The sequence below is a fragment of the Topomyia yanbarensis genome, chromosome 1 (assembly GCF_030247195.1).
Source record: "Topomyia yanbarensis strain Yona2022 chromosome 1, ASM3024719v1, whole genome shotgun sequence".
NCBI classification, from domain to species: domain Eukaryota; kingdom Metazoa; phylum Arthropoda; class Insecta; order Diptera; family Culicidae; genus Topomyia; species Topomyia yanbarensis.
In genome coordinates, this window is record NC_080670.1 from 190,359,346 (window position 1) to 190,385,262 (window position 25,917).

A 25,917-nucleotide genomic window follows, 5' to 3' on the forward strand; every position below is an offset into this window, starting at 1 on the left:
CACTCTTCAGTAACTGACACCCACTTGCTACCAGTATCAGAGCGGACTATAGCAAAATGCCAAAAAGCAAGATAATGATAGCATTTAGCAGCAAAAATTTCATCAGCTATATTTCACTTCTGCTAGATTCATACGCGCAAGGTTTGAGTTACGGAAGTGGAGTTCTAACTAAGCGGCAGTTCTCAACTCACCGATGCTATTTCGACCCAGTTCCCTGACGAACGAAAGAAATCAAGCTACGCGGAACGTCACTGATGTTTTGTGCCGGCGACACTTCGAGCGTACCAGTGTTGGCTGTATAACTTAAATTGGCATGACCCGCTAGCCATGTGCGTAGAAAAATTATGGGTCGAAATGAATCGAATTTATTGCAACTGGAGCAAAGCTGATGAAGCAAATATCAGAACAACTCTCGTTTCTACATAGGAAAATATTCACCAATAGATCACCCCTACTTTAGGAATGGATTCTCATCGTTTGTAGAATTCTACCACGATGACAACGGACTCACGTCATGTGTCAGGAAAACTCCGTGGCATGCGCATCTAGTAGTAGTTCGAACTTCAGCTGTTAGTTGGAAACGAGAAGCACCAGACGAAATATTTCACTACAGCACACTTGAGAATCGTAATGGATTTTAATATCTCAACGTTTCGGTTCGTCGAGACCAACTACGAGATAGCGAAGCAGATACTCGATTGGCTACCGGTTTTTCGCTTGATTAGCTATTGTCTTTCGTCGTTCGAACTGCATGATTTGAGATTGGAGTTCGCACGAATAGCTCCAACCGAAGTTCACAAGAAGATAATCAACCAGCTCCTGCAGCATAGCTAAATTTTCCCGGAATCTCAAATCGCCGAATTATGTTCATTTCTAGATAACAAATACCCTATGATACTGCTTAAAGATCACCGATTTACCAAATTTTTTATGGAAGAATTTCATTGACGGGCTGTCACTGCCGACGACAACAATCAATCAACGTTACTGGATCAAGGGGTTTCTAAATGCATGTGATAAACACCTGTGTGAAATGTTATCGTCAAAAGGCTAAAACAGCGAAGCAACTGATGTCGAATCTTCCAGCGGTTCGTATTACAGCGTTTCATCTGTTTGTCCAGGTTGGGATGGACTACGCTGGTCGGACCACTCGAGGTGAACACTCGATGAAAGGATATATAGGCCATCAATGGCCGTATATTTGGAGGCGGCCGGGTTAATTTCAAGTGATATATTTTTGGGAGCTCAAGCGGATGGTCGCCAGGATCCTGCAATGAGTTTTGGTCGCATAACGCGTTTAGCTGATGCCGATTGACATATACACAATGAAATCTCACAGCAAGGAAGCAGAGCAATATCGAGCAAATCTATCGATTGAGTGGAGGTCCACTCCACCGTACAGAGCGCCAAATGATTGCTGCTTCGTCCGGTTATTAGGAAGATGTAACTTGCCTTCGAAGAATTGTCTATAGTGCTGTGCCACATTAAGGCATGTCTCCACTACAAACCTTTCATGACGAAGACGCTGTGAAGCCCTCCTCGCAAATTTACTACCCGCATCAGATTTCAACTATGTGGCAATGTGTCGGCTGGCTCGTTAATTGGAAGTTCACCGCGGAATTCTGAGATAGGTTGCTTGATAAATACGTCGGAGCTTTATAGAGAAAGGGCAAAAAAAATTATTGATTCAAAATGACACACCGCCTTTGGATCTCCTCTAGATTGACGGTATTGCAAAAATCATCAAGCATATTTTGTGTATCAGTGCTAAAGAACCTCTGGCCGACACTTGCTTTATGATGCTTATTGCATTACGCCTCGATAGTGGTGCATCAAGGAGACCGAGAGGGCTTATAGGTCTTTTTGTGTTTTTTCATACTCTTGCACCATGGCGTTAAGCATGGATTACGCAGCTGTGTGAAATGTGGTCGTCAAAAGTTGGTTATGGAATTTGCGTTTCGACTTCGTCTCATCAGAATATGACACTAACTTAGTTACAGGACTAAGATAGCGCGGGATTCACGCTAGCTCCAGAAACTGAGACACTAATTGTGTTCCTGAGCAAACTCCTAGTTAAGCGTGATGTCTCGCAAAAAGATTTTTTAAGCCGATGCGGAACATCACGCTTGACAATTAGTGTCTCAGTTTTTGGAGCTAGCGTGAATCCCGCGCAATCTTAGTCCTGTAACTAAGTTAGTGTCAGATTCTGATGAGACGAAGTCGAAACGCAAATTCCATAACCAACTTTTGACGACCACAGCTGCTGAAGCTGGTGTAAATTCTGCGCTAGCTATGTCCTGTCACTGCCCGGATCGAATGGAATCTCCAACGTTGCTTTGAGAGTGCGAGAATCCAGGCATTCCCAGACATGTGTTCCAAAAACTTCTAGATGAAAATCGCTTCCCTGACAGACGGATGCTACAGAAGCTAATGCTGCTGTCTAAAACAGGTAGCATCTTTTGGCGTATAGAAATATATGCTTTTTTGTAGAAGACGAACCACTGCGACCACTATTTAGATCTATGGTGCTAGCTACTTGGGAAATTCTTGGACAATCCTTTCCAACATTTACAAAGAGCTATCCCGGTTTGTCGAAGATTGAGTTCGGAAAGGGAAGTCTACAGTGATGGAAAGAGCTGAGAAGGCGCTCAAACTGAGGAGAATGGGGAATCGATATTGCGCCGTGATCATGGAGGGTGTCCAAGATCGCATTCAATAACGCTAGCTGGGAAACCATTGCTGAGTCACTGCACGATATGAGAGTTCCTAGCTACATGTGCAGAATTTTGAGGATTTATTCTCAGATGGAGCACCAGAAAGGGTAAAAATGATGATGATCTAAGTGTTAGATATAATTCCAACTTGGATGCAAATTTGCAGATAGCCCTCCTCAAAACGGTGGTGTTACTGGTCCGCAACTGCAAAGTGCTGCAGCGAGCAGAAATCATTGTCTCGAAGAGTGCGCGACTAAAGTTCAATACCACCGCTGGCTATGCCTGCGACAAAACGGCCAAAGCTATCAATGTTAGAAATGTGCCGTCGGGCCAATCAGTTGGAAGAGGTGTCTCCAGGCTAGTGTATCCTCGTCGAGACTAAGATACGGATTTTCTGTCTAGGTTTCAGTGCTAGAGACAGTGGAATCGAGTAAAGCTACACAGTACCTTCAGCCTAATTGCCAAGCGAATCGCGAGCCCGTGCAGAACATTAAAATCAGTCTGTTTTTTCGCTAGATGGATTCTACAAGCAATAAGCGAGGCCAAATGACAGTAGGATTGGGATAGTAGGAGGTAAATGGACAGCCTCGCTAGCCAGTTTCGTCGATCTGGGGGAATGGGAAGCACGGAGAAATTACCTTCTACTTGACGCAATTCCTGTCCAGACATGGTCGCTTTGGGCACGCTTCTTCACCCTTCAGTCCAGAGTGTGTAAAGATGTCGACAAAAACCGTACGTGATATTTGTCTGTTCTAGATTCGCAGCAACCCGACGAGAGATGCTCTCCGTCGCAGTAGAGTTTATTCGAGGCCGGGCTAAAAGGCTGTAGCGTATACGTTTAAATTCTGTATCATATCTAAGAGTAAGCATGAATCTATCATTAGCAATACTGTAGACAGTCTTTGCAATTAATGTCTTCACCGGCTGACTGTAATCGCCAATTGGCGATTTGCGGCAAAACCAAAATTAGTCATGCGACACCTATGATTCAGCTCATGAACTGGCAAAGTGATACAGTTTGCTTTTTTTTCACCCGCAAGTGAGTCGTAGCTTACTACTAAAACTTCATTTTCTTTTCGGAAACAGCTTACCACTGCCAAAATATGAATGAAACGAGTAAGAAATTTAGTTTTATTTGCAACTATTCTGAAATAACAGCCATTTGCAACTATTTGGCTCATACATTTCTTCGAAATGTAATCGGGGTATTATTGTGGTTATAAAAAATCGTTCTGTAAATAGAGTTCCAACTCGAAACCGAGACCCAATCAGTTCCAATGCCAAACTCCTTCATATTTTGGACTACGTAGGAGATTCAGTGAAGACTATCAGAGAGAAGGATCGGCTGTGTATGATACAAAGCTCCTATTAGCCGGATATATTTTTCCTCGCGTGATCTGGAGAGTTTCATGAATTTACACCATCTCATAAAGGTTTAGCTTAACTTAAGAGGAATGGGAAATGATGTTGCGGCGGCTACGGTGCTCAACAAATTACATTTCGGAACAGCACACATATAGCTTTGTGAATAATATTAGAAATCACCACGTTTTACACTCTTTTCGCAAGATGTTTACTCTTCATCTTATAAAATGATGGTTTTCCTTCTTTTTCATAAACAATTATCAACAAATTGTTCGGTGATTTGGTGTTTAAAAGTTATTTTTTACCAATGTTTACCGAAAATATATGCACTATGACAGAACAGAATGAAATCAGCAACACTTTGCTTCCTGCGCTATCTGTGAGCGGTTTCAACGTAGAATCGCCAATCGCTAAGCCCCCCGTATTACAACAAGCCAATGTCACGTCAGTTCAGTCGAAACGAAAATGTTGCCAACATCACCACATAAATGCGAGCAAACCAGAGCAGAACGGAAACGGCAGTATTCTAATGGGACTGTGCTGGTAACAAGGCAGTAAGCAGACGTCACATTCCGCCTCGAGGATCGGCCGCATTTTCATCCAGTCGAGGAAAAAACTCGAGCAAACGTGAGGTTGACCGAGTATTTTGGCAATTAGCATTGCAGAAAATTCACTTCTCCGCGAGAAGCGCGCAGCGAAGAAACAACCTATCGATCTCGATTTCAATCGGCGACGGAACCACACGGAAAACGTCGGGACGACCTATAGCAGTAGGTGAGCAATTTCGACGGAAAGCTGTCATCTCCTAAAAGACATTTGACTTACTTCGAATTTATGCTGTAGCAGCTCCATTCCAAGAAGCATTCAGACGACGGCGAAAGTCAAATCTAGCGTGGATCGAACAAAAATCGGTGAAGAAATCAAACATTCCCGTAAGGAACGCACGACAAGCAGGACATCAGGTCAAGTTCGGGCTCGATCTCGTAAGACAGCACTATTTTCGGAAGAATTGAGGCTACTGCACAAGATTGATACGCGCTTTCCGTGCTCAGAGCTAATTGCGAAGAGGAAATCTCCAATAGAACGGAACAACGAAACTAGGATCGTCCAGGTGAAGGACGTGGCCGGTAGGACGAATTCTTGAAGGTCTCCGAAGTCGGAAGTTCGCAGCAAAAAACCTTCCAGTTGGAAGGTTTTTTTTAGTTGCCAGACTCAGCGGAAACTGCGAAGGAGTGATTTTCTTCTGCCACACGCAGTGCACACTACGAGGCAACGGTTTTTTTCTGCTAAACGGAACGGAGACAGTGACGAATGGAGGTTCTCCAGCTGGAGTGAAAGCTATCACGGAGAGACTGAGAAACACAACAGTGTCAGTTGCACCACCGGATCGATCGCCAAGCAAAGGAAGATCACCGTTGAAGTTTTCCCTCGAAGAGACACGGTGTCGGTATTCGTCAAGGAGGTGGAAATGTTACGGAGGACCGAAAGGTCTCAATGGGTTGGCTTAGATGGTACAGGAAGGCTATGCAAGTCAGGCAGATGGAAGGATGGGCCCATCATACGTGAGTAGTAGTAATAGCTAGGAAGTTAAAACATTAATGGTTAAGCAGGAGGGTGTTGAATAAATGTGATAAGTGCAGATTTGGGTTCATGTTTTGTTAGTTGCGTTCATGAGTTTCGGCCTGTAGACCGGGCACCCAAAGCATCCCAGCTTAGGGGAAGTAAACCGAATAAGGCTCACAAAAACTATTATCGCTCCCCGAAGAAAGCTCAATGTTGGGGATCACTCCATCGGGATAGGTTAGATTCGTCGCCGGAAATTATCCGAGTAGAGCACAACAAAATTGGGGTCTAAATAGCTCAACGTACGTAGAGGAGCTTTACCGTTCATGCTAGTAAACCTGGAAGTTAAATGGCACAATGAATAATGTGCGTCGTGAACACTTACAAAAGTAAGGCAAGATCTTCCATTGGGCTCCAGCGATAGTGGTCTGCGTAATGCGAGTGTGATGGTTTCGGTGGAATCCTAGTGCGGGTTGACACTCGTGGAACGGACATCACTTGTCTAGCGGGCTAAATGGCTCAGGGAATAAAACTAGTCATCGGTTTTTGGTGGGAATCTACCGTCGAGATCTTTCCTTCAGAGGAAACCAGGTGCACCACCGGAGGCTATCCGAAGCTGAGTGCTAAAATACTCGAATCAGAAGACACAGTGAAGATAGAACAACAAACACAAAATACATCTAAATCGGAGAGAAAATCTTGCGTGTGCTATGAAGCTCCATGACAGGTGCCTATATTTGCAGAAGACCTGAGAAGATCATTTATGGACAGTGGACAGTGACCAAGGTACAGCAACTAACAATACGAACGATTAACATTTAAGAGCAAGTGCAAAAGCATTGTCCCTCCAGAAGTAATAACTAACGGTGGGCCCAGGAGGATGCGAATATGGGGAAATGTCGATAGACTTACTATAAAGTATTACAGTAAGAATTTGACACAATCACGAAAAATCTTCAGTATTTCAGCGAATTTTATACTATTTTAATAAGACACTCTAAAAATCGAATCCTCAATGAGAAAATTATACGCGTGCAACACAACTATGTTAAAAAATCATATAAGTCTTTATTTTTTTCTCTGATCTGACATGACTAAATTTCAATTTATTCTAAAACGATTTTTTCTTACTTTCGCAGGAGCTGATCACATCATCCACCGATAGTCGTCCCCACTGGTGAACTCAACTTGTTTCGCAGTTTCCAGGACGACCGACCGAAGTGATTTGCGTATTGGCGCCTTACCAGCAGCCTACTTTGGTGTGCGCAGAGAAACTTTCGTTGAGACAGTACTAGTGACCGAATAAGAAAATGGGTTCCGTCGAATGTCCCGTTTGCACGCTATATCTCCGGGCCGATATGAGCCTGGAGGAACATTTGGAGACACATCCAACGGATAAGGTCATCAAAGCTTTGGTGGCGATGGCTACAAAGAATTCATCCTCGCCAGCTCATGCACCACAATCATCTCCCGTTGTCTCGGTAGTTCCAGCGAGCAACACAGCAACTGCGTTGGAATTCACTTCGATACCGGGATGTAGCTCACGTTCTCAAACACCACCGAATGCACTCATGTACCATTCCAGCGGATACGAATCGATAAAACAGACAGCTCCTCGGCAACCGCCACCCCCACCACCTCCAGCACCGATGGTTACCAACGCGGTCCCTACTGCAATAACCGTTGTGAAGACTTCAGATGTTGGCTACCCGATCAACAACGTCATGATCGTTAAAAGTTGTAGTACCAAATTCCTTCAACAGATGGCCTCGGGTAGTGGCAACCCTGTTGGAGCAGGAAACAGTCTGTCGTCAGCTACATACGCTGCTGCTCCAATTAGTGGCAAAGGAATGTTCATCGAATCAGAACGAGGAGGTTCCAGCGAAAATAAAACTGCATCCATTACCGTTCGTCGACAGCTTGCCCCCTCCCTTTATCCACGATACACGAATGAGCTCTATTCTGGCCCACCCCCACCGTACAGTACAGCAATATCCTCTACAATATCTACCGGAACCCAGCTGCAGCAATCGTCAATCACAGAATATGGCTCCAAGTACGAACAGAAACAGCTTAATCATTTACAACCATCTTTCTACGTTAGTGCGCCGTCAGCAAAACAGCATACAATGCAAACTGCTCCGACGATTACAATATCCCAGCAACAGCAATTCTATCAAACGCATCAACCTCCGCCACCACCACCTTCAATGTTGAATCAACCATCAGTCGGTATCCATCAACAGCATCAGCAATTCCAAGCATCGACCTCCAGTTTCAGGACACACAATTTTCTGCAAGCTCAGTATACGGAAAAAGAAGATGGAAACTTTCTGGTCACTGAGAATCCGAAGAAAATTGTCGAATATACGGAGAATGATGAAGGAGACTTCATGGTGATTGAGAAAATCATCAAATCACCACCAAGAGTTGTGCAATTTGGTGATCCAACAGCTAAAGAAGAACCACAACCTCCGGACGAAGAGAGTCAAGAACAACAGGAAGAAGAGAAGGTCGACGAGGAAGAATATGAGATGGAAATCGATGAGGAGGAATCGTACGAGGAGGGACAGACTAACAATGAACAGACGGAGCAACCGAACACCATAGAAATAGTGGAGGATGACGATGGCTCTTTCAACGATAATCGGAGTCGCTTCAACTTCAAGGACATGCCAAAACCGATGCTCATCGGTAGTATTGGAAGTGGCAAAAACTGCAATAAATTCAACTTTATTGTTGAAGCATCTCCCTTAAGTTCTGGTCATTCCTCAAACAATTACTACACACCCAAAAGGAAACCTGCCAGTGGTTTGAAAGTACTGAGCAACGTTAAAGTTACTACTGATTTGTCTCAAGGCATTAAAGATATTATCCTCAACTTGAATTGTAAAAGCAAAACCGCAAGTGTTGCAGGAAGCAGCGGGCATCACGTCAGTGTGGACGGAATCAATACGTCCCGCATTGCGGGGGTGAAGCCAGCGGCGGTAGTTAATAACAATTGCCAAAACGAGCTTATCATAAATTCCGGAAGTAATATGCCACCGATTGATCTCACTAATGTAAACGACATAGAAATCATTAACGAAGACGAAGAGGATATTCGTGCTGGTGAAGACGAAGAGTGCTACATTGGATCAATGGAAGTTAAAGCATCCAACTCTGAGCGTGATTCGTTCAGTCAAGAAACGGTAGAGGCGTGTGCATCTCCCACAGGTTCAGGCCTACGTATGACCCCGACACCATCGGTAATTACCAGTGTCATCCGTATGACACCTCACACATCTCCGGTAGTCGTTTCCTCAGCACCGTCTCCACCGATGCAACCAACTGAACCTCCCGCAGTACAAGTCGCCGAATCACAAGATTCAGATATGCCACCAACAACTGCGACTTCTTCGTTTGAATGCTGCTCCTCCGCTGATGCAAGTGGAAAACCAAGTGGATCACCGGTGCAACCTAAGAAAATATCAACACATCAGCAGCCACACGCCTATACAACGGGGCCTCTTTTCAACAAACAACCAAAAAAACTCACCGTCAAACTGAAAACACCACTTCCGCCAGTGTCACCGAAAACACCACCGCTAATTCCAACACGTCAAACAGATGAGTCCACTGTTCCGATGATTGTACCGAAGATCGAACGCTTCTCATACGATCCCGTAGAAAACCATCCGCCAGTACAATCAAAGTCAGAATCTTCAGATCTTATCAGCGCTCCTGGCGATGATGACAGCCCATCGTCGTCGTTGGAACAGCACGAGGATAACAATGAAAACAAGTTTTCTACTATAAGCAACAAATTAGTGCAATCTCAGGTAAGTTTAAAAATGTGCACATAGTTTTCAACCAAACTAAGTACCACATTCCCATTCCTCAGGTTTCACTCAGCTCGTCGTTCATCGGCGAATCAGCCACAGATATTTCAACCGAAACCATAACGACGACTACGTTAATCACGACCAAGGTTGAACAGGATTCCCAACTTTCCGAAACGATCATCTTTACGCAGTCATCGTCACGCTGCAGCAGTAATGGACCCCCATCGGTAGCGCCTAATTACGACGAATGTGACAACAAACCATCAGTTAACCCATCATCATCATCATCACATTCACCGCATGAAGTTACTCAATGCGATGCTGATGAGGAAATTGAATGCTATAAAATCACCTTCATCGATGACGAAGTAGCGGCGACCTCGGATAGCCAACCGAAGTCCGAAACGAGCGATGCGGTCGCTGCACATGAGGTCGTAGCTCAAAGTTCTGACTGTAGTAACGATAGTGGCGAAACCAAACCGAAACTGGTGAAAGATGAAAAAGTGGATGGAGTTGATGTTTATTCCATGTCTAACTACAGTGGCTCACAAATAGAGCAAACGGCGAATTCTGCTTCTCCTTCTTCTTCGCCAAACTCCGATCAACCGGATTCTATTTTGAAAAATTGTATCAAAATTGAAAAAGTGGAAAAGATTGATAAGAGAGCACTGGAAGAGTTGGTAGCGAACGCCACTATAAGTGGGAGGAAGATAGACTATAAAGTTGCAAAAATTGAACCATCTGCCACTGTTACGTCGGCTTCTGCGTGCGACTATCAGAAAGATCAAAAGGATCTTCTAGAGGCTGGACCTTCGAGCGCGTTGAACAATGTTAACAGTCGCAGCAGCGGTGGAAATGGTAATGCTCGACCGGAAACTTCGGGACCTACTTTTCTGGAGTATAGTGTTGAATATGACGATTACGTTCCGGTCGCAAGCTACGGTTTGCCACCGGAACAAATTCCTCTTTCGTGGGTGCAAAAGTTTAGCCCCCAGTATACACCGTTCGACGATCAGAATTCCTACATGGATCTGGATATGTGCAGCAATAAAACTAATTCCAACAGTGCTGGAGGGAGTAGCGCAACCTGCGCTAGCGGTAGCGGAAGTTTAGCGAGTCGCATCGATACCAGCCTGGACCGGGCTCCGTCGGCGGAGAGCTTGAACATTAGAACTGATGAAAAAATGCCTGCCAAGGGGGAAATATCCGAGCAGGAGAGCAACGGAGATATGGAGTTGTCGTGGAACAGGGTGAGTATGGTATAGTTAAGCGGGGATACTCAGTTTGGTATGAGAAATATTTGATAGGGCCTTTGGCATAATTAAATATGTAATGAAGGCAATTTGACAAAATGAAATCTTTATAACATGGGGGAGAGTAGTGCTTATGCACTTCTTTTGGTTCCAGACCTAGCTGGTCATACTAGTTCGCTGATCTCATATCCGCCATATAACTCCTGCTGCTGCGCACTCCTATGCTTTGGCAGGATGTTGTACATGCACTCTGCGTTGATCAGTTGGATACCGATGTCGACCAAGCGATTGCGGTTGGAGGGTGACTTCCGGTTAACTAATGTCACAACGACCTTAAATTGGAGGCTTGTCGCGATCAGGGGCCTTCTAGTCACTAGGTGACGTGACTGTAAGAATAGGGCCCCAGTGCTACTCGGCGTAGTTCTCGAGGGTGGACCTGCCTACCTCAGCTGGGAGTCTCAACGCAAGAATGTCTCCCATTATCATTAACAAACGCGTTATTCTTGCTTCGATGCTTTTTGGTAGAGTGCCGCGGTCTGCCCAACGATTCCGGGTAGAGGATTGCTTCCGGTTCATTGACTCCGACGACTCAAGCCGGTGATTTGTTACAGACTACTCGGAACAGTCCCCGACGGTGGATCTTTCCGATCCTGACGAAGAGTTCCCCGACAGTAACAGATCTTCTCAACTCGATGCTACCCGGGCAGAGGTGGACGTCGATCCTGCGATTCTTGGTGCAGGCTTAGTTCTAAATGGCAGGGGCCTCGACGACCATTTGCCGGAGCTACTTCACGATCTACGCAAACTAGTCCCCGGCCATGGACCCAGCCAATTCCGACGGAGAAATTTTCTGACGTCAAAAGTTCTCTCAAAACCATTATCTCGATGCTGGTCGTTCAGGTGCCGAGGTCAGTCCTGAGATTCCGGAAGGACTATGGACTTCCGGTTCTCAGGTATCCCGACGACCAATCGTCGACGATGCGTGTGCTCAGTCCAGTCCACGGCGGTGGATCTAACCTACTCTGGTCGCGCCCGCTGGTCTACTTTAGCTCTCTTCCGCAGACTGACTTGTCGAGTGCCAAGGTTGGTACGGCGATTCCAGTTGGAGTGTAACTTCCAATTCATCGGTGCCTCGGCGATCCGAAGCCGTGTACTGCTACGTTGCTGGTCGTTGCTTTTCTCGCCATCTTCGTTGCAACGCTGAAATAATCTGAACGACTGTTCTGTTCACCGTGTACCATTTTTCTTTGTCCGCGCGTATTCTTTGAACAATATTGTTTATGTTAACGTCCTCACCAATAATGGTTCTCATTTCGTTTTGCTCGTGCTCTAATCGCGGGCATTCGAAGACCACGTGCTCAGGGTTTTCCTCGCGTGATCCAAGCTATTAAGATACTTTTTGAAACAGTCATGACCAGACAAGCACTGTGTCATGTGGAAGTTCACTTCACCGTACGCTCTGTTCACTCACACCTACTGGAATGGAGTTAATCGATGAGTCCATCTACCGTGTACAGTGTTATCTCACTGATGTTGCCATTTTCTTAAGATATCAGCTCGGGCTCGTTTACGGACTCCTCTCGGACCTCGATCCCTACAACACTCGCTATCTTCTTCGAGTAGAAGGTTTATGAGAATCGTTCCAGCTATCACGTAGACTGCCTCTGAAATAGATACACCCGAACGTGCTTCTTCATTTGCCGTGCCGTTATTAAAGCAGATTTCGCGTATTTGAGCACCGATGTGGAGGCACTTACATTAGTCATTTTGTACTGTTGCGCCGAATTGTTGGGCATGATCCGAGATAGTGCCGAGATCACTTTTATGGCCCTTCCGCATGCGTGGTCGATGTGGCTATTAAAGCTTAGCCGATCATCTATCATCACTTCCAGTTGTCTAACTTCCCTTTTGAGTTGATGATACACTCTCCGACCGAATTTTTCGTCTGCTGCACTGTCTTTCGGTTGCTTATCAATATCATCTCGGTTTTGTGGTAAACTTCCCGCGCATCCAGTCTTCCACAACATCTATCGCCTCCATTGCGAGTCCTTCTACTTCCCCTTGTGATTCGCCGATCCCTAGGAGCACCAAGTCATCCGCAAAACCGACAATCTTTACGCCCCTGGGGAGGCTCAGCTTCAGCACTCCGTCGTACATAGCATTCCAAAGCGTTGGGTCGAGTATTGAAGCCACCCGTCGTGTGGTCCATTCCGTCCTCCGGTTTGCGGATCATGCACCTTAGTTGCTTCGTGCAGTCTCTAGCAACGTGCCACTTTCCTCCGTATTTTCTACACAGTGCAGGGTCCTTGCAGTTGCTCACCTGATGTCCGAGATCCAAGCACCTGAAGCATCGCTCTAGCTGCTTGGTAACTAATTTTGCTGGTCTTCGACAGCTTCTTGACAACGACGTCCGATAGTCGAATCGCCGTCGTTTGAGTGGCTCCATACAATTTTCAAATCCGGATAGTCGCCGATACATCTAGTTTGCACTGCTTGATCTGTGCGCCCCTCAGTTCTTCAGATCGTTATCTCATCTAGTCCCTTGCACTAGACTACGGCTTCCTGCGACAGGGCTCTCACGTTTACTTCGCTGCCCAAGGATTTAGCAACGAGCTCGCGGTAGGATCCTTTTTCAGCTCGAGGATCATCCCGCCTTTCTAAGTGCGCCTCGTTTTAACAACGTTTTCTCCCAACTCGTTCGCTTTCTTGAGAAGAGCGGCGTAGGACATCTTCGTTCGCTTCGATGATCAGTGCATCGCCCATATACCTCTCCCGAGAAGGCTTACGTTTCTCTTTCTTCTCTTGTCCCTTCTTTTCTTCCTTTTCTCTCTATTCCCTCCGTGTTGCCTGCTGGCTTCCCACGAGGTACCAACCACGGTCTTTCCCATCGTTCCTCTGGTCGCTGGTTCCCTCAAGCTCGCTTAAGCTTTTTCGGGTCCTTCTGCTCGCGTTCAGCAGCTGTTACGGCGGATTGAATACTCGTCACTAGCTGCTTCACCTTGGTGTGCACATTGTGCGCGTCCTTCACGAACTCATAGAACTCGTCGATCTTTTTCCTCGCCTCTTCTTTCCATCGGCATAACCGGTGGTCTCAGCAACTTAGTGACCTTTCATAAATTACGTAACGCTTTTAGGGGGGGGGGGGGGTTTACAATTCGTGACATGTTGCGACGTAGGGGGAGGGGGAGTAAACTAGATCGTTACGTAACATGTTTTCACCGAAGACCAAAAAAATCAAGTAACTTGTTACGTCATAAAGGAGGCGGATGAAGAAATTTGTGACAATTTTTTTACTTGGAGGTGGGGGAGTCAATTATGGGCAATTTTTGCGTTACATAATTTATGAATGATCCCTTAATGCACTCCTTGCAAACGCAATTGTGTCATCCATCATATCACGTACCTCTCCAATCAAATTTGAATATATTGTTGTCTCCATGCTGGTGGGTCCCATTTCCAGGCCGCTATGTCATCTCGTTGTATGAAGTCGCCCGTTGTGATGTATTGGTTATTTAAGCAAACAGTGAAACCAATCGAGGTTTCGACACAATCCTTCATGGGGATCAAGTCAAGAGCTGGATCGGCGTTAATCCGGAATGTTACAGATGAACCTACTACCCACCTGGTCTGGTGACGAACTTCGACCATACCTGGAGGCCTGCCAAGTTTGTACCGGGACGGAGGCAGTCGCACCGTTGATCAACTTGCCGTTTCAAGTCGGTGTCACCCTTCCTTACTCAGGGAACAGAACATTCGTCATTCGTATCCTGTCCGTTGATCATGATGCTTGGTATCGATCCTGATGTGCCGGTTGGCACTGCAGTTAGACAAAGGTGCTTTATACTAAAATCTTAGCGGAAGCGACACAGACTTGCTCCGATAGAGCTGTTCTCGGTTTTATATGGCTTTTTATAGAGGATTAACGGAACCCACTAAAGATACCACTACCGATTTGGCACAATACTGTCGGATTCATACCGTTCTGTTTCCAGGACGCCTACCTTCTAAACTTTAAACTGTTCTAGTTCATGGGACCACTGTCGGGTATCCCTTCGAGAGTAATTGTGCTTTTGCAACTCTTCTTTCTTTGATCCCCTTGGCTCCATTGCGTTCGATGAGCCATTTAGCTCCCTCATCGATCCGTTTATTTGAGCCATGTGGCTCCTTGCTTTGTTACGATCTGCTCTGATAGACCCGGCGGTGACCAACATGATTTTCGTCCCTTCACAGCTAGCCTCGCAGGGTTTTTACACCTACTTCGTACATATTCGTTCATATTCTCCTGCTGGTTGGTGTTCCTACCTTGGTGTTCGTTTCGCCACATTCGCTAAAGTTCCGACAGTATTAGTATCACTGCTCTGCTGGCGGTATTCTTTGTGTCCTCGTCTTGGCATATCTCGGCCATGATATTCTGTACGCTACAGGAAGGTATCTCTCCTTGTGCTGCTGCAAGTCTATTGCTATTGTTATGCCTCCTACGGTGATCTGAACCCGCTCAAGCACTTTGCATTTGCTGACTAGTACAGCTTTCGTGTGTAGTGAGCTAGTTGTAACTTGATTCCGTTAATCCAGTTTTCGATTGTTTTGGAGGCATCCATTGTCGGCACCTTTCCACCTCTTCGAGCGTCCCGCCTGTTATCGTTAATTCGACGTCGTCCACGAATCCAACGATCTCGATTTCTTGGGGCAGCTGTAGCAATAGAACATGATGTTCCAAAGGGCCGAGTCAGGTATGGAGCCTTGCGCCACACCGGCCGTGATCCTCATCGGCCTCTGCCCCGAATTTGTTTTCGTAGACCAGCACCTGGTTCTGAAAGTGTCATTTCAGAATACTGCACATGTATGAAGGCCTTGCAACCTCTCAGCTGACGCTGTTGAACGCCTTCTTGATGTCTACTGTTACCACTGCGCAGTACCGATAACGCCATCTCTGCACTCTCTTTTACTGTCCGGATTGCATTCACTGTCGATATTCTTTCCGGAATCCGAACTATCTTTTGGACAGAACTGCTTTCGACTTCCGTGGATTTTGTCGCCCCGTTCAGGATAAGCCTTTCCAGGGGGTTCCCGAAGTGATCCAGCAGGCATATGGATCTGTATGATTCTGGATCTTTTGACCGGCTGTCAGGTGTGGGCAGTAGCCCAGCTTTTGGAGTTGTCATGCCCGGAAACTCCAGGATCGCATTTTTCAACGTCACATTGAACTTTCTATAGGAACCGCGAGCTTTTTTTTTAATTTTTAGACCCTTCGACAGTGCCAGCAGCTCCTCATCGGAGACCTGGATATCTCAAGCTTCTCCCCCGCCACCAAGGGCCCTATGCTCACGGTCACGTCACTTGGTGGCTAGAAGGAATTTTTCCTCTAGTCACTAGGTGCCGTGACTGTGAGAATAGGGCCCCAGGTGTCGGCGGCCATGTCGTTAGGTCTTGCTTCGGGAAAAAAAACCCTCCATACTAACCTTCAGCTTATCCGGGCACATTTAAGCAGGTATCGATTATCCTTCGATCTTCGCCATCACGACTGGATAAGCGTTACCCCAATGATTACTATCAGCTTCTCAGTACAATTCTGGATTGTTTAATACGTCTTCTGGCTTCAAGACAGGCAGCCTCCGGAGAGTGCTTAGTGCCTCGTTCCACCAGTAGGCTGGGTGTCGTCTGTTCATTGACTCCAGTTTTCTAGGCATTTCTAGTCATTGTTGTATCTTAACGTTTCCTACAAATTGTTCTGAGCACCGCTGCCTCTGCGAGATACTTCAACGTAAAGTTCCTTGCCGAAGTTTTTCGTCTTCCACTTCCTCTCGACAGTTCCTGTCCACCGTATTGGCATAGGGTTCCGTTTGCCAATACTGTAATAAATCGCCTGGTGATCGTTGGTGTACTCCACAATAACTCACCAATCCACGTTTCTCACTGGCGATGAACTGCAGAAAATTACGTCGATGATAGATTCCCGGTCATTTTTGCAAAATGTGCTAACAGTGCTTTCGTTACACAGCTTTACTTCCAGCTTTTCCAGAGCTTCTAGTAAGCTGGATCCGTTGGTCGGTTTGTCTGCTACCCCATTTCACCGCCAAGGCTTTGAAGTCTGCTGCGATGACAACCGGCCTTCGCTCAGAGTGCTCAACTGTCCAGCTAGGTGATGCGTAAGGCACAAATCCCCGACTATGTACGGGGAACGTGCCATTTGCGCCAATATATTCTGATTCCTAGGTGATGCGTAAGAACTGACAACAAAAACACTTACCCGATAACGAATTCTTCGAATGAACACTCGAATACTTCTTGGATGGAGAACCTAGGTACTAGTAGCGCTATCATGTCTTCACTTTACGTTTTCCAGTTGCCGTTATCAGGAGGAACCCGATACGGCTCTACAGTATTCACAACGTCACATTTTTTTGATGTCATCTGCCCCATCTCCGCTTATTCGTCAGCTTTGTACCCCCTCTGAGTGCCTGTCATCGAAGTCAGATAGGTGACTACACCATTTGGACCCGAATTATCGGCCCACCAACACATGGACCGGGGGCATTATTGTTGAACTGTAATGACCTTCTTGTATACATGGTTGAAGCCTCCCGTCATATAACCGTTTCGTACGTATACGTTACAGAGCAGATGGCACCTCGGCTCATGCATGCAGTCCATGGTAATGTGCTCCTTTCGACCCATTCCTAGCACGAATCTGTCTGGACCCTTGCAGCTTTCCGCTTGATGGCTGATCTGATTGACATCTGCTCTTTTGCTAGATCACATTACCAGATTCCTGCACTCGGCCACCACTTCCTAAGCTAAAGCTCTCACGTTTGCTTCTCCTCCCACCGCCTCTGTCGCGTACTCTCGATAGGTCGAGCTCTTGATTACGGGGTCTTTCTTCAACTTGAGCAGTATCTTACCTTTCAATGAAGGTAAGCGCGACAAGCAAACGTGGCAAACATTTACTCAGCAAATAACTTTGAATTGGCATGACATATACAATTGGGACGCCCGCAATATATTTTGGAAACCTTGCGGGCTAAAATCTTCAAATGGTAATGGTAAATTAAAACAGGTTTTTGAGAAAATATCAGCTGCTCGGCTGGTCCATAACCTATTAAAACACTGAAACACTATTGTTCAGGAACGTGACTATTTCACTAGCAAAAAAACCTATTTTAATCCACCTAGCGGTGCAATTGTGCCTTTCTCAATCATGAATCACGAGAATGTGTGCGTTGTTTATATTCATTAAAAGCTTTTAAATGCATATATTACATTTTATTATTGTACATCACATGACAACTATATACAGGAAAATAAATCATTATTCGAGTTCTAAAATTTTGAAGAAGAAAAAACAGCCAAGGTAATATTGAACTGAAAAAGGTGCGAAATCGGCAGTCCCAAAAAGTTAAAATTTTTACAAAAAATCCGTACGAAATTTTATAAACATCTGTGGGAATATTATAGCTATCATTTGGGACTAAGTTTGTGAAAATCGGCCCATCCATTTCCGGGAAACTGATGTGAGTTCGTAAATTTTGGAGAATGGCCGCTTTTCCCGGGCACTTCCGGAACCGTCTATGGTGGTCAATGTAGTGAACGAAAGTTTGGTTGGCCGTCGGTGACCTAGAACAGCAAATTTAAGTTGTTTGAGAGACATTTTAGCGAAATTTTTACCTTTTTTGCTTTCATCGGAGTATCGGTTTGAATCACAATTTGCTATGTGATCACACGCCACAACCCATAACTCCGGAACCGGAAGTCGGATCGGGATGAAATTAAAAAGCCATTTACGGGGACGCAATACTTTTCATTTGAGGCCAAGTTTAGTCGAATCGGTCTAGGCATCTCCGAGAAACCGATGTGACTGTTATTCTGAATTTAGATACTTCCGCCGGGGCTTCCGGAACCGATGATGGTGGCCAATGTGGCCAAATAGACTTTGAATGGATGTTAGTGACCTAATACTACAAATCGAAGCAGTTGTGGTCATATTTTGGAAAAAATTTCACCTTTATGCATTCATTGCAGAATTTATTAAAATCGACATTTTCTGCGTGTTCGTACTCATCACCCTGTAATTCCGGAACCGGAAGTCGGATACCTTAGAAATTCAATAGCAGCCTATGGGAACGTTGCACCTTTCATTTGAGACTAAGTTTGTCAAAATCGGTTCAGCCATCTCTGAGAAAAATGAGTGACATTTTTGGTAACATACACACACATACATACATACACACATTAGAGTGGGACATGGTTATATGAAAAAAATAAAATTTGGCTCCGAGCAACTTTTTGGGTTCCATTTAGCTCCCAGAACAACTCTGCAAATTTTTAGTTCGATCGGTGAAACTATATTTTTGCGCCCACGGTTTAAAGTTTACATGGGATTTTGTATGGGAAAATTGTCTTTTGCAAATTAATTCTTCCAAGAGTCGCCCGTTATCTCCTAAAAATAAACAGATGTCTGATTTTTTTAAGAAATTTGTCAAGGAAACAAAGTCTAGAAGACTGCAAAACGATCTGATGCTTGTGGAAAAAGTTATTAAGCAAAAACCGGTTGATGCCCTGAAGATTGATGAAAATTTCACTTTTCATAGCATCACTGCTTCTGACGGTTTTATTATATACAAAATTTTTAACTTTCTTTTATTATGTACAAAAGAAGCCTCAATTTATAACTCAAAACCTTGCGAAGTGGCCAAATAGTATAGATAAACGATTTAGATACGTTAAGAGAGGATTAAAACAAAATTGCGTATAATTGGACAACCAACAGCAGTGGTGCTAGAAAAAATGAATATTTTTTCAATCGTCAGAGCATCAATTGATTTTTGCTTAATAACTTTTTCCACAAGCATCAGATCGTTTCGTGGTTTTCGAGACTTTTTTTCTTTGTTAAATTTCCTATACAAGCCACATAACGATTTATTTTTAGGAAGTAATGGGCGACTCCTGGAGGAATTATTTTGTAAAAGTTAACTTTCCCATACAAAATCCCATGTAAACTTTAAACAGTGGGCGCAAAAATATAGTTTCACCGATCGAGCTAAGAATTTGCACAGTTGTTCTAGGACCCAAATGGTACCTAAAAAGTTGCTCGGAGCTGGAATCTATTTTTTGTCCCACCCTAACACACATACATACACAGACATTTGCCGAACTCGACGAACTGAATCGAATGGTATATGTCACTCGGCCCTCCGGGCCTCCGTTAAAAAGTCGGTTTTCAGAGCAATTGCAATACCTTTCTATTGAGAAAGGTAAAAATTTCACCTTTTTACATTCATCGCAGAATTCGTTAGAATCGAGACTTGCTGCGTGATCGTACGTATCACCCTGTAATTCAGGAACCAGAACTCGGATCCACACAAAATTCAACAGCAGGTGATGGACCTTCCATTTAAAATCAAGTTTGTCAAAATCGGTTCAGAAAATTCCGAGAAACCGATGTGGACAAATCAACAAATTTTGTTTTGTAACCATACTCTTCAACTCGTAATCCGGGACAAGATGTCGGTTGAAAATCAAATTCAATAGTATACCTTTCATTTGAATCTTAGTTTGTAAAAATCGGTTCAGCCATCTCCAAAAATCGATGTGGACATTTTGTTAACAAATCCGCAGATACACACATACATACATACATACACACAGATATTTTGCGATCTCGGCGAACTGAGTCGAATGTTATATGAGACTCGGCCCTCCGGGCCTCGGTTAGAAAGTCGGTTTTTTGAGCAATTGCGTAACCTTTCTATATGAGAAAAGCAAAAGAATAGTATTTAATTAGCTTAATCGGCATGAGTTCAATGTTATCTTCATGTGATTATATTTTGAAATGTTGGTGGAATGGGTTTAAAAGTGGAGCGAATGGGAGGTTAGTAGAGTGGGAGTGGAGGATGCGTAAGAAATCCTTCATCTTATTTTGGTATACGGGGTGGATGAAGGAAATGCGGGCGTGAGGGTGGTCCAAGGGGACGGTAGTGATGAAGGAGGGAGATGTAAGGGCAAGGCGGGGGGGGGGGGGGCGGAGGGGCTTTGATGCAATACTCAGCTGCATATTTTGCCTTCCATTTGAGACTTGGTTTGAGAAAATCGGTTCAGTCATCACCGAAGAACCGATGTGACTTTATTTGTGGAATATGCCCGGAATTCCGGACTTCCGGAATCGTCGATAGTGGACAATATATTCAAAGAATGTTTGATTGGCAATCAGTGATCTAGATCTGCGATTAGAAGTAATTTGGTGACCATTTCAATAGTTTTTAGCCTCTGAGGTATTACGATTGTACCGATTTATATGGGAAATTCCAGTGTATCCTTACTAACACCCCTGTAACTCCGGAAGCAAGAGTCAGAACAGAATGAAATTCAGCAGCAATCAATGGTATTACTGTATCTTTCATTTGAAATCAAGTTTGTAAAAATCGGTAGAGAATTCGTTGGGGAATGGGTGTGATATTAGCTTAGGAACTTGGCGGGTTCCCCGGGGGCGTCATGAACCGTCATAGGTGGCCAATGTGGTCAAAGCTGCTTTGATTGATCATTAGTGATCCAGACCCGCAAACTAGAGTAATGTTACATCAATTTTAAAATGTTTTACATCATTTGAACATCATGGTGGTACCAGTTTATATGGGAATTTGCTGTGTGACCGCACTCTTCAACCCGTAACTCCGGAACCGGAAGTCGGATCAACTAAAAATTCAATAGCAGCTTATGGGAGCGTTATACCTTTCATATGAAATTAAGTTTGCGAAAATCGGTTCAGCCATCTCTGAGAAAATTGTGTGAGTTTAAATGACACACACACATACACACAGACATTTGCCGATCTCGACGAACTGAATCGAATGGTGCATGACACTCGGCCCTCCGGGCCTCCGTTAAAAAGTCGATTTTTACAGTGATTGCATAGCCTTTCTTTATATGAGAAAGGCAAAAAAGCTGGATTGAGTATCTATAGCAACTAGCTTACTACGACTGTTCATTTGTCGATATTTCCTACATTTCACATAGGTACCAGAATTGTTGTGTGTTATAAGGCTTTTCTTACTTGGTGCTAAACTGGTGTAATGCAAAACGAGAGATAGACTGATTACCCCAGATTGCACATAAGTTTAAATGAATGTAACACATCCCACATCGGCGTAGTGGAATGTCAAAAACGAAAATGCTCTTAATTTCAATAACATACACCTAGATTCTGGATTAGTACAACAAGTATCTTACAAAAAACAGCTTCGTATAATAAAGCTACAGTTTAAGTTATTTATAATCGAATCCGTACAATATTAAAACCTTTTGAATTTCTCTCCCATGAAGCTGTATCCGGTCCACGAAAACATCCCTATCTACCCAAGTTCGTACGACCTCTCGACGGCACAGGAGTGCTGGAATCTGAGCAATCGCAACCACTCCGGAAGTCACAATACCAGCAGCAACAGTAGCAATAACAATAGTACAGGAGCCCAAGCAGGCACCAGTACTGTCAGCGGAGCGCATCAGGATCGAAATGCATCACACCACCCATATCATCATATTTATCATCCTTCCCAGGGAATTAATTTGTAAGTATCAATGATCAAGTATCAACTTGTATGTACTAATGTTAAATTTGTTTTTTTCGCAGCCAATTCCCCCAGCACGATCAACATCGACACGCTGGAGACAACGGTGACGATCAAGTGGATGACAAGTCGAAAATTCTTCTGGATTATGGTGCTGGCAATAGTGGAGTGAACTATCATGGCGTGGGGACTAGCAATGCTGGTATGTTACCTGATGAGTGCAGTCGAAAGTTAGCCAAGATTCGTTCGTATCGATGTTCCGAGTGTCCCAAATCGTTTGCACTTTTGAAACAACGACGCGCTCATATGCTATCGGAGCATAACATAGACGGTAAGGAAAATGTGTTGGGACCCATTACGGCTTCAGGTACGTCTGGTGTGTCGTCGACAATCACTTCCGGGTCGGCATTGGGTTTCTTTTCCGGACCTGGCGAAGGATCAAGTACGGCAATATTGAATAAGAAAATCAAGATAGAACCGCAACCGATGCTGATGAGCTATAGCTCTTTGAAGCAGGAACTAGAACAGAAGCAAGAGGAAGGAATTGCTGCTAGTGAACTACCAGGACCAAGTGGAATGCTTGCCAGTAGCAGCAACGTTCCTGCCAGTGGGGAAGTTCGCCGGAAACGAACCTATGTTTGTGGTACGTGCAAACAAGAGTTCGATAGATTTAAATTGTTTAATGCTCACCTGATGACTCACCCTGCCGAGTGTTATACCTGTGGCAGAAGCTTCAGGCATTGGCCAAATTTCGCTCTTCACATAAAGCGGCATTTGGGGATAAAAGACCATCAGTGCCGATTGTGCGGAAAGAAATTTGTGATCAAACAAAAATTGATTGAACATATGCGAGTCCACACGGGAAAAGCGCCCATCAAATGTCCCGACTGCGATCAACACTTCCGACGGTTTTCCAATTTGGCTCAGCATCGCAATCGGCATCATCTTAATAAGATACCTTCGAAAAAAGATTTTGTTTGCCACTGCGGGGAGGTATTCCAGTCTAAGGCCAAAATGGAGTGGCATAAGGAAATTCACGAAAATAGGCCTAAAAGTTGTCCCTTCTGCCGGGAAAAGTTCATCCACAAAAACAGCCTAACCAGACACATTCGACTATCTCACACCGAGAAATACGTGAAGCTAGAAATTGAAACCGAAACGTGTACGATCTGCAATCAACCGTACATCAAGACGAGCATGAAGCGACACATGGAGACGCATACCGAAGAGCGGATGGCATACTCATGCACGATTTGTAACAAGCTTTTCAGTACCAACTGGAACCTAAAGCAGCACAAATGGACACACGCCAATCCGACGCTGAAACCCTTCCAGTGTAATATGTGTTCAAGCGGGTTCGTCCGGGAGGCGGACTACATAACTCACATGAATGCCCACAAATCCATCCGACCGTACACGTGCAACCACTGCGGGTGTCAGTTTATCCGGAAGTACAACTGGATCCGGCACACGCGGGAACACGAAACGGACAAAAACTACACGTGCGAGATTTGTGGGCGTAAGTTCCACCGCAAGTACTATCTGACGGAGCACAAGCGGATTCACACCGGCGAGCGGCCGTTCTCCTGTAACATCTGCGGTAAGACGTCCTCGACCAAGACGAATCACAACAAACACATCAAGATCCATCACGCGCGGGATCCGCTGACGGCGGAAGGTTAGAATGATCGGTCCGGATGTGTGATGGATGAGGAGTAAGAGAAGGAGAAGCTGTTTAATTAAGGCTAAAGAAAAATTTGACATCGTTTTATTTTTCAGTGATCAGGTGTCAGTTCCTGGCGTAGAGTAGAGATGAACTGTGAAATGCCGTACTAGAAGAAAAGTTCCGCAAGTCTGGCTGCCCTGTTTGCGCTTTTTTTTTGGTGCGTACTGGAAGGGGGAAAGAGTTTACTTGTGCAGTATATCGCGTTGAACACATTTTGCAGAAGAGTAATTGGAACAAATTACTAGCCACGATCCAAGATATAAAAATTGACTTTTTTGTTATGTTATTTTTTCATACTGCATATTGTTGCAACACTATTTCAAAATAAGTTTAAAATTTTTTTGAATGGATGCAAAAATGTGATATTTTAGGAAATTTAATCGTGTTTCCTTAGATATCCGGCAATATTGTTTTCTAATGATGAGTGAGACAATATTGTTTTTCTAAAGTAATTGACACCGCCAGTTGTATTATGGATATTTGCTAACCGCAAATGATATTTTTTCTTCCATCTTGAAAAAAACCATCTTGTTAAAATTTTATTCAAATTTCAATGTTAAAAAAATTACGTGAAGCAGTATGTCAGCTGTTCATATAATAATCAAAATTATCCGATTTTGTTCGATTCAAAAATACCAAAACTTGAATATTGCGATTATTGTCAATTTGACGCTCATCGATGTGCTGTGGGAATAAATATTAAGTTTGGAAAAATGTATCTCCATGAATTCATTGTTATCAAAAATAAGGGTCGGCTAGTACAGAGCCTTGGGGACCCCGGTATCTTCTGTCATCATTTCGGATTTTTAGTTTCTTACTGTTACTCCGGTTCGGTAGAAAACCGTGTAGGTTCCTGGCTATTCCTCAGAAGCTGCTTGATAATTCGTGGTCTGTTGTATGCCTTGGGAAGATCAAAGGTTGCAATATCTATGTGGAGTTATTCTTTTGAGGAATCGTCAGTTACTTGTCCCAGCGTCAAAAAAATTAAAATCACCGATTATAAAGAATTTCGATCGATTTCGATACCCACACTCTCGATAACCTCGGTGTTAAAAGACGGTAAGGCGCGGTGCTTGATTCTGCGATTAACCGCTATTGCGATTCCGCCGCCGCATCCAACAATTCCATCAAATCGATGAATAACAAAATTAGAGTTACTCTTCAATTTAATATTAGGTTAAAAAAAATCAATCACATAATGCACATTATGAACCCTCAAGAAGTTGGAAAATTCGTCTTCGCACGTTTTTAGTGAACGAGCATTCGCATTTAATAACTTTAAATTCATTACAATTTTGATAGCGAATTCCCATCCAGTTTGAAACGCTTCAAACGTGTAGGTAGAATTTAGCATTGCAGTCATCAATTGAAACTTTGATTGCTGCAAGAAATTTATTTTTTTTCGCGATGCTACCTAGATCGGTTGGGGCAAAGGAAGCGTTGTTTGAGAACGAAATTAGAGGCGCGGTACTCATCATTCTTTTAGCCGTGTTACCTGTCACTGAAGCATAAGATGGCACACCATTGTAGGATGGTGTGACGGAGATAGAAGATCCTTGTATAAGTAGAGAAGTGATAATTCTATTTTGAAGCGGATTTACATGTTTAAACTTATTTTCTTGAAGTGTACCTGAAGAAGTAATTAATTCGTTTATTTGACACGGCTCAAGGCATTAGCTTCACGGAGCCGTTGGTCTTTTTTATATTTACATGATGTAAACAATAAAAATAATAAACAATACTAAGATCGATCCCGTACGCGCGACTTGGCATTGCGCGCGGAGATCTGTTTTCATATCGGGGAAATATTTGTATCCACGTTAACTGTATCATGGGGGTCATTCATATCTCTGTCGTCGTCGCACATGTCCGGATCATCATCGGGATTACAGCCTTGATATTTGCGATCAGGTG

General features: G+C 44.2%; 1 protein-coding gene across 3 annotated transcripts in view; it reads left to right on the forward strand.

The window, feature by feature from the left end:
- Window positions 1-24,721, forward strand: part of LOC131685073 (uncharacterized) — a 41,257-nt gene extending 16,536 nt beyond the window's left edge. For 2 of the 3 annotated variants that reach the window (XM_058968507.1, XM_058968498.1), the window contains exons 2-5: window positions 6,782-9,463; window positions 9,526-10,716; window positions 22,033-22,277; window positions 22,340-24,721. In XM_058968507.1, coding sequence (XP_058824490.1) covers window positions 6,953-9,463; window positions 9,526-10,716; window positions 22,033-22,277; window positions 22,340-23,960 — 5,568 coding nt within the window. In that variant the 5' untranslated portion in view covers window positions 6,782-6,952 and the 3' untranslated portion in view covers window positions 23,961-24,721. The remainder of the gene's footprint in view (window positions 1-6,781; window positions 9,464-9,525; window positions 10,717-22,032; window positions 22,278-22,339) is intronic. The other variant, XM_058968517.1, reaches the window with a different exon arrangement.
- The last annotated feature ends 1,196 nt before the right edge of the window (window positions 24,722-25,917 follow it).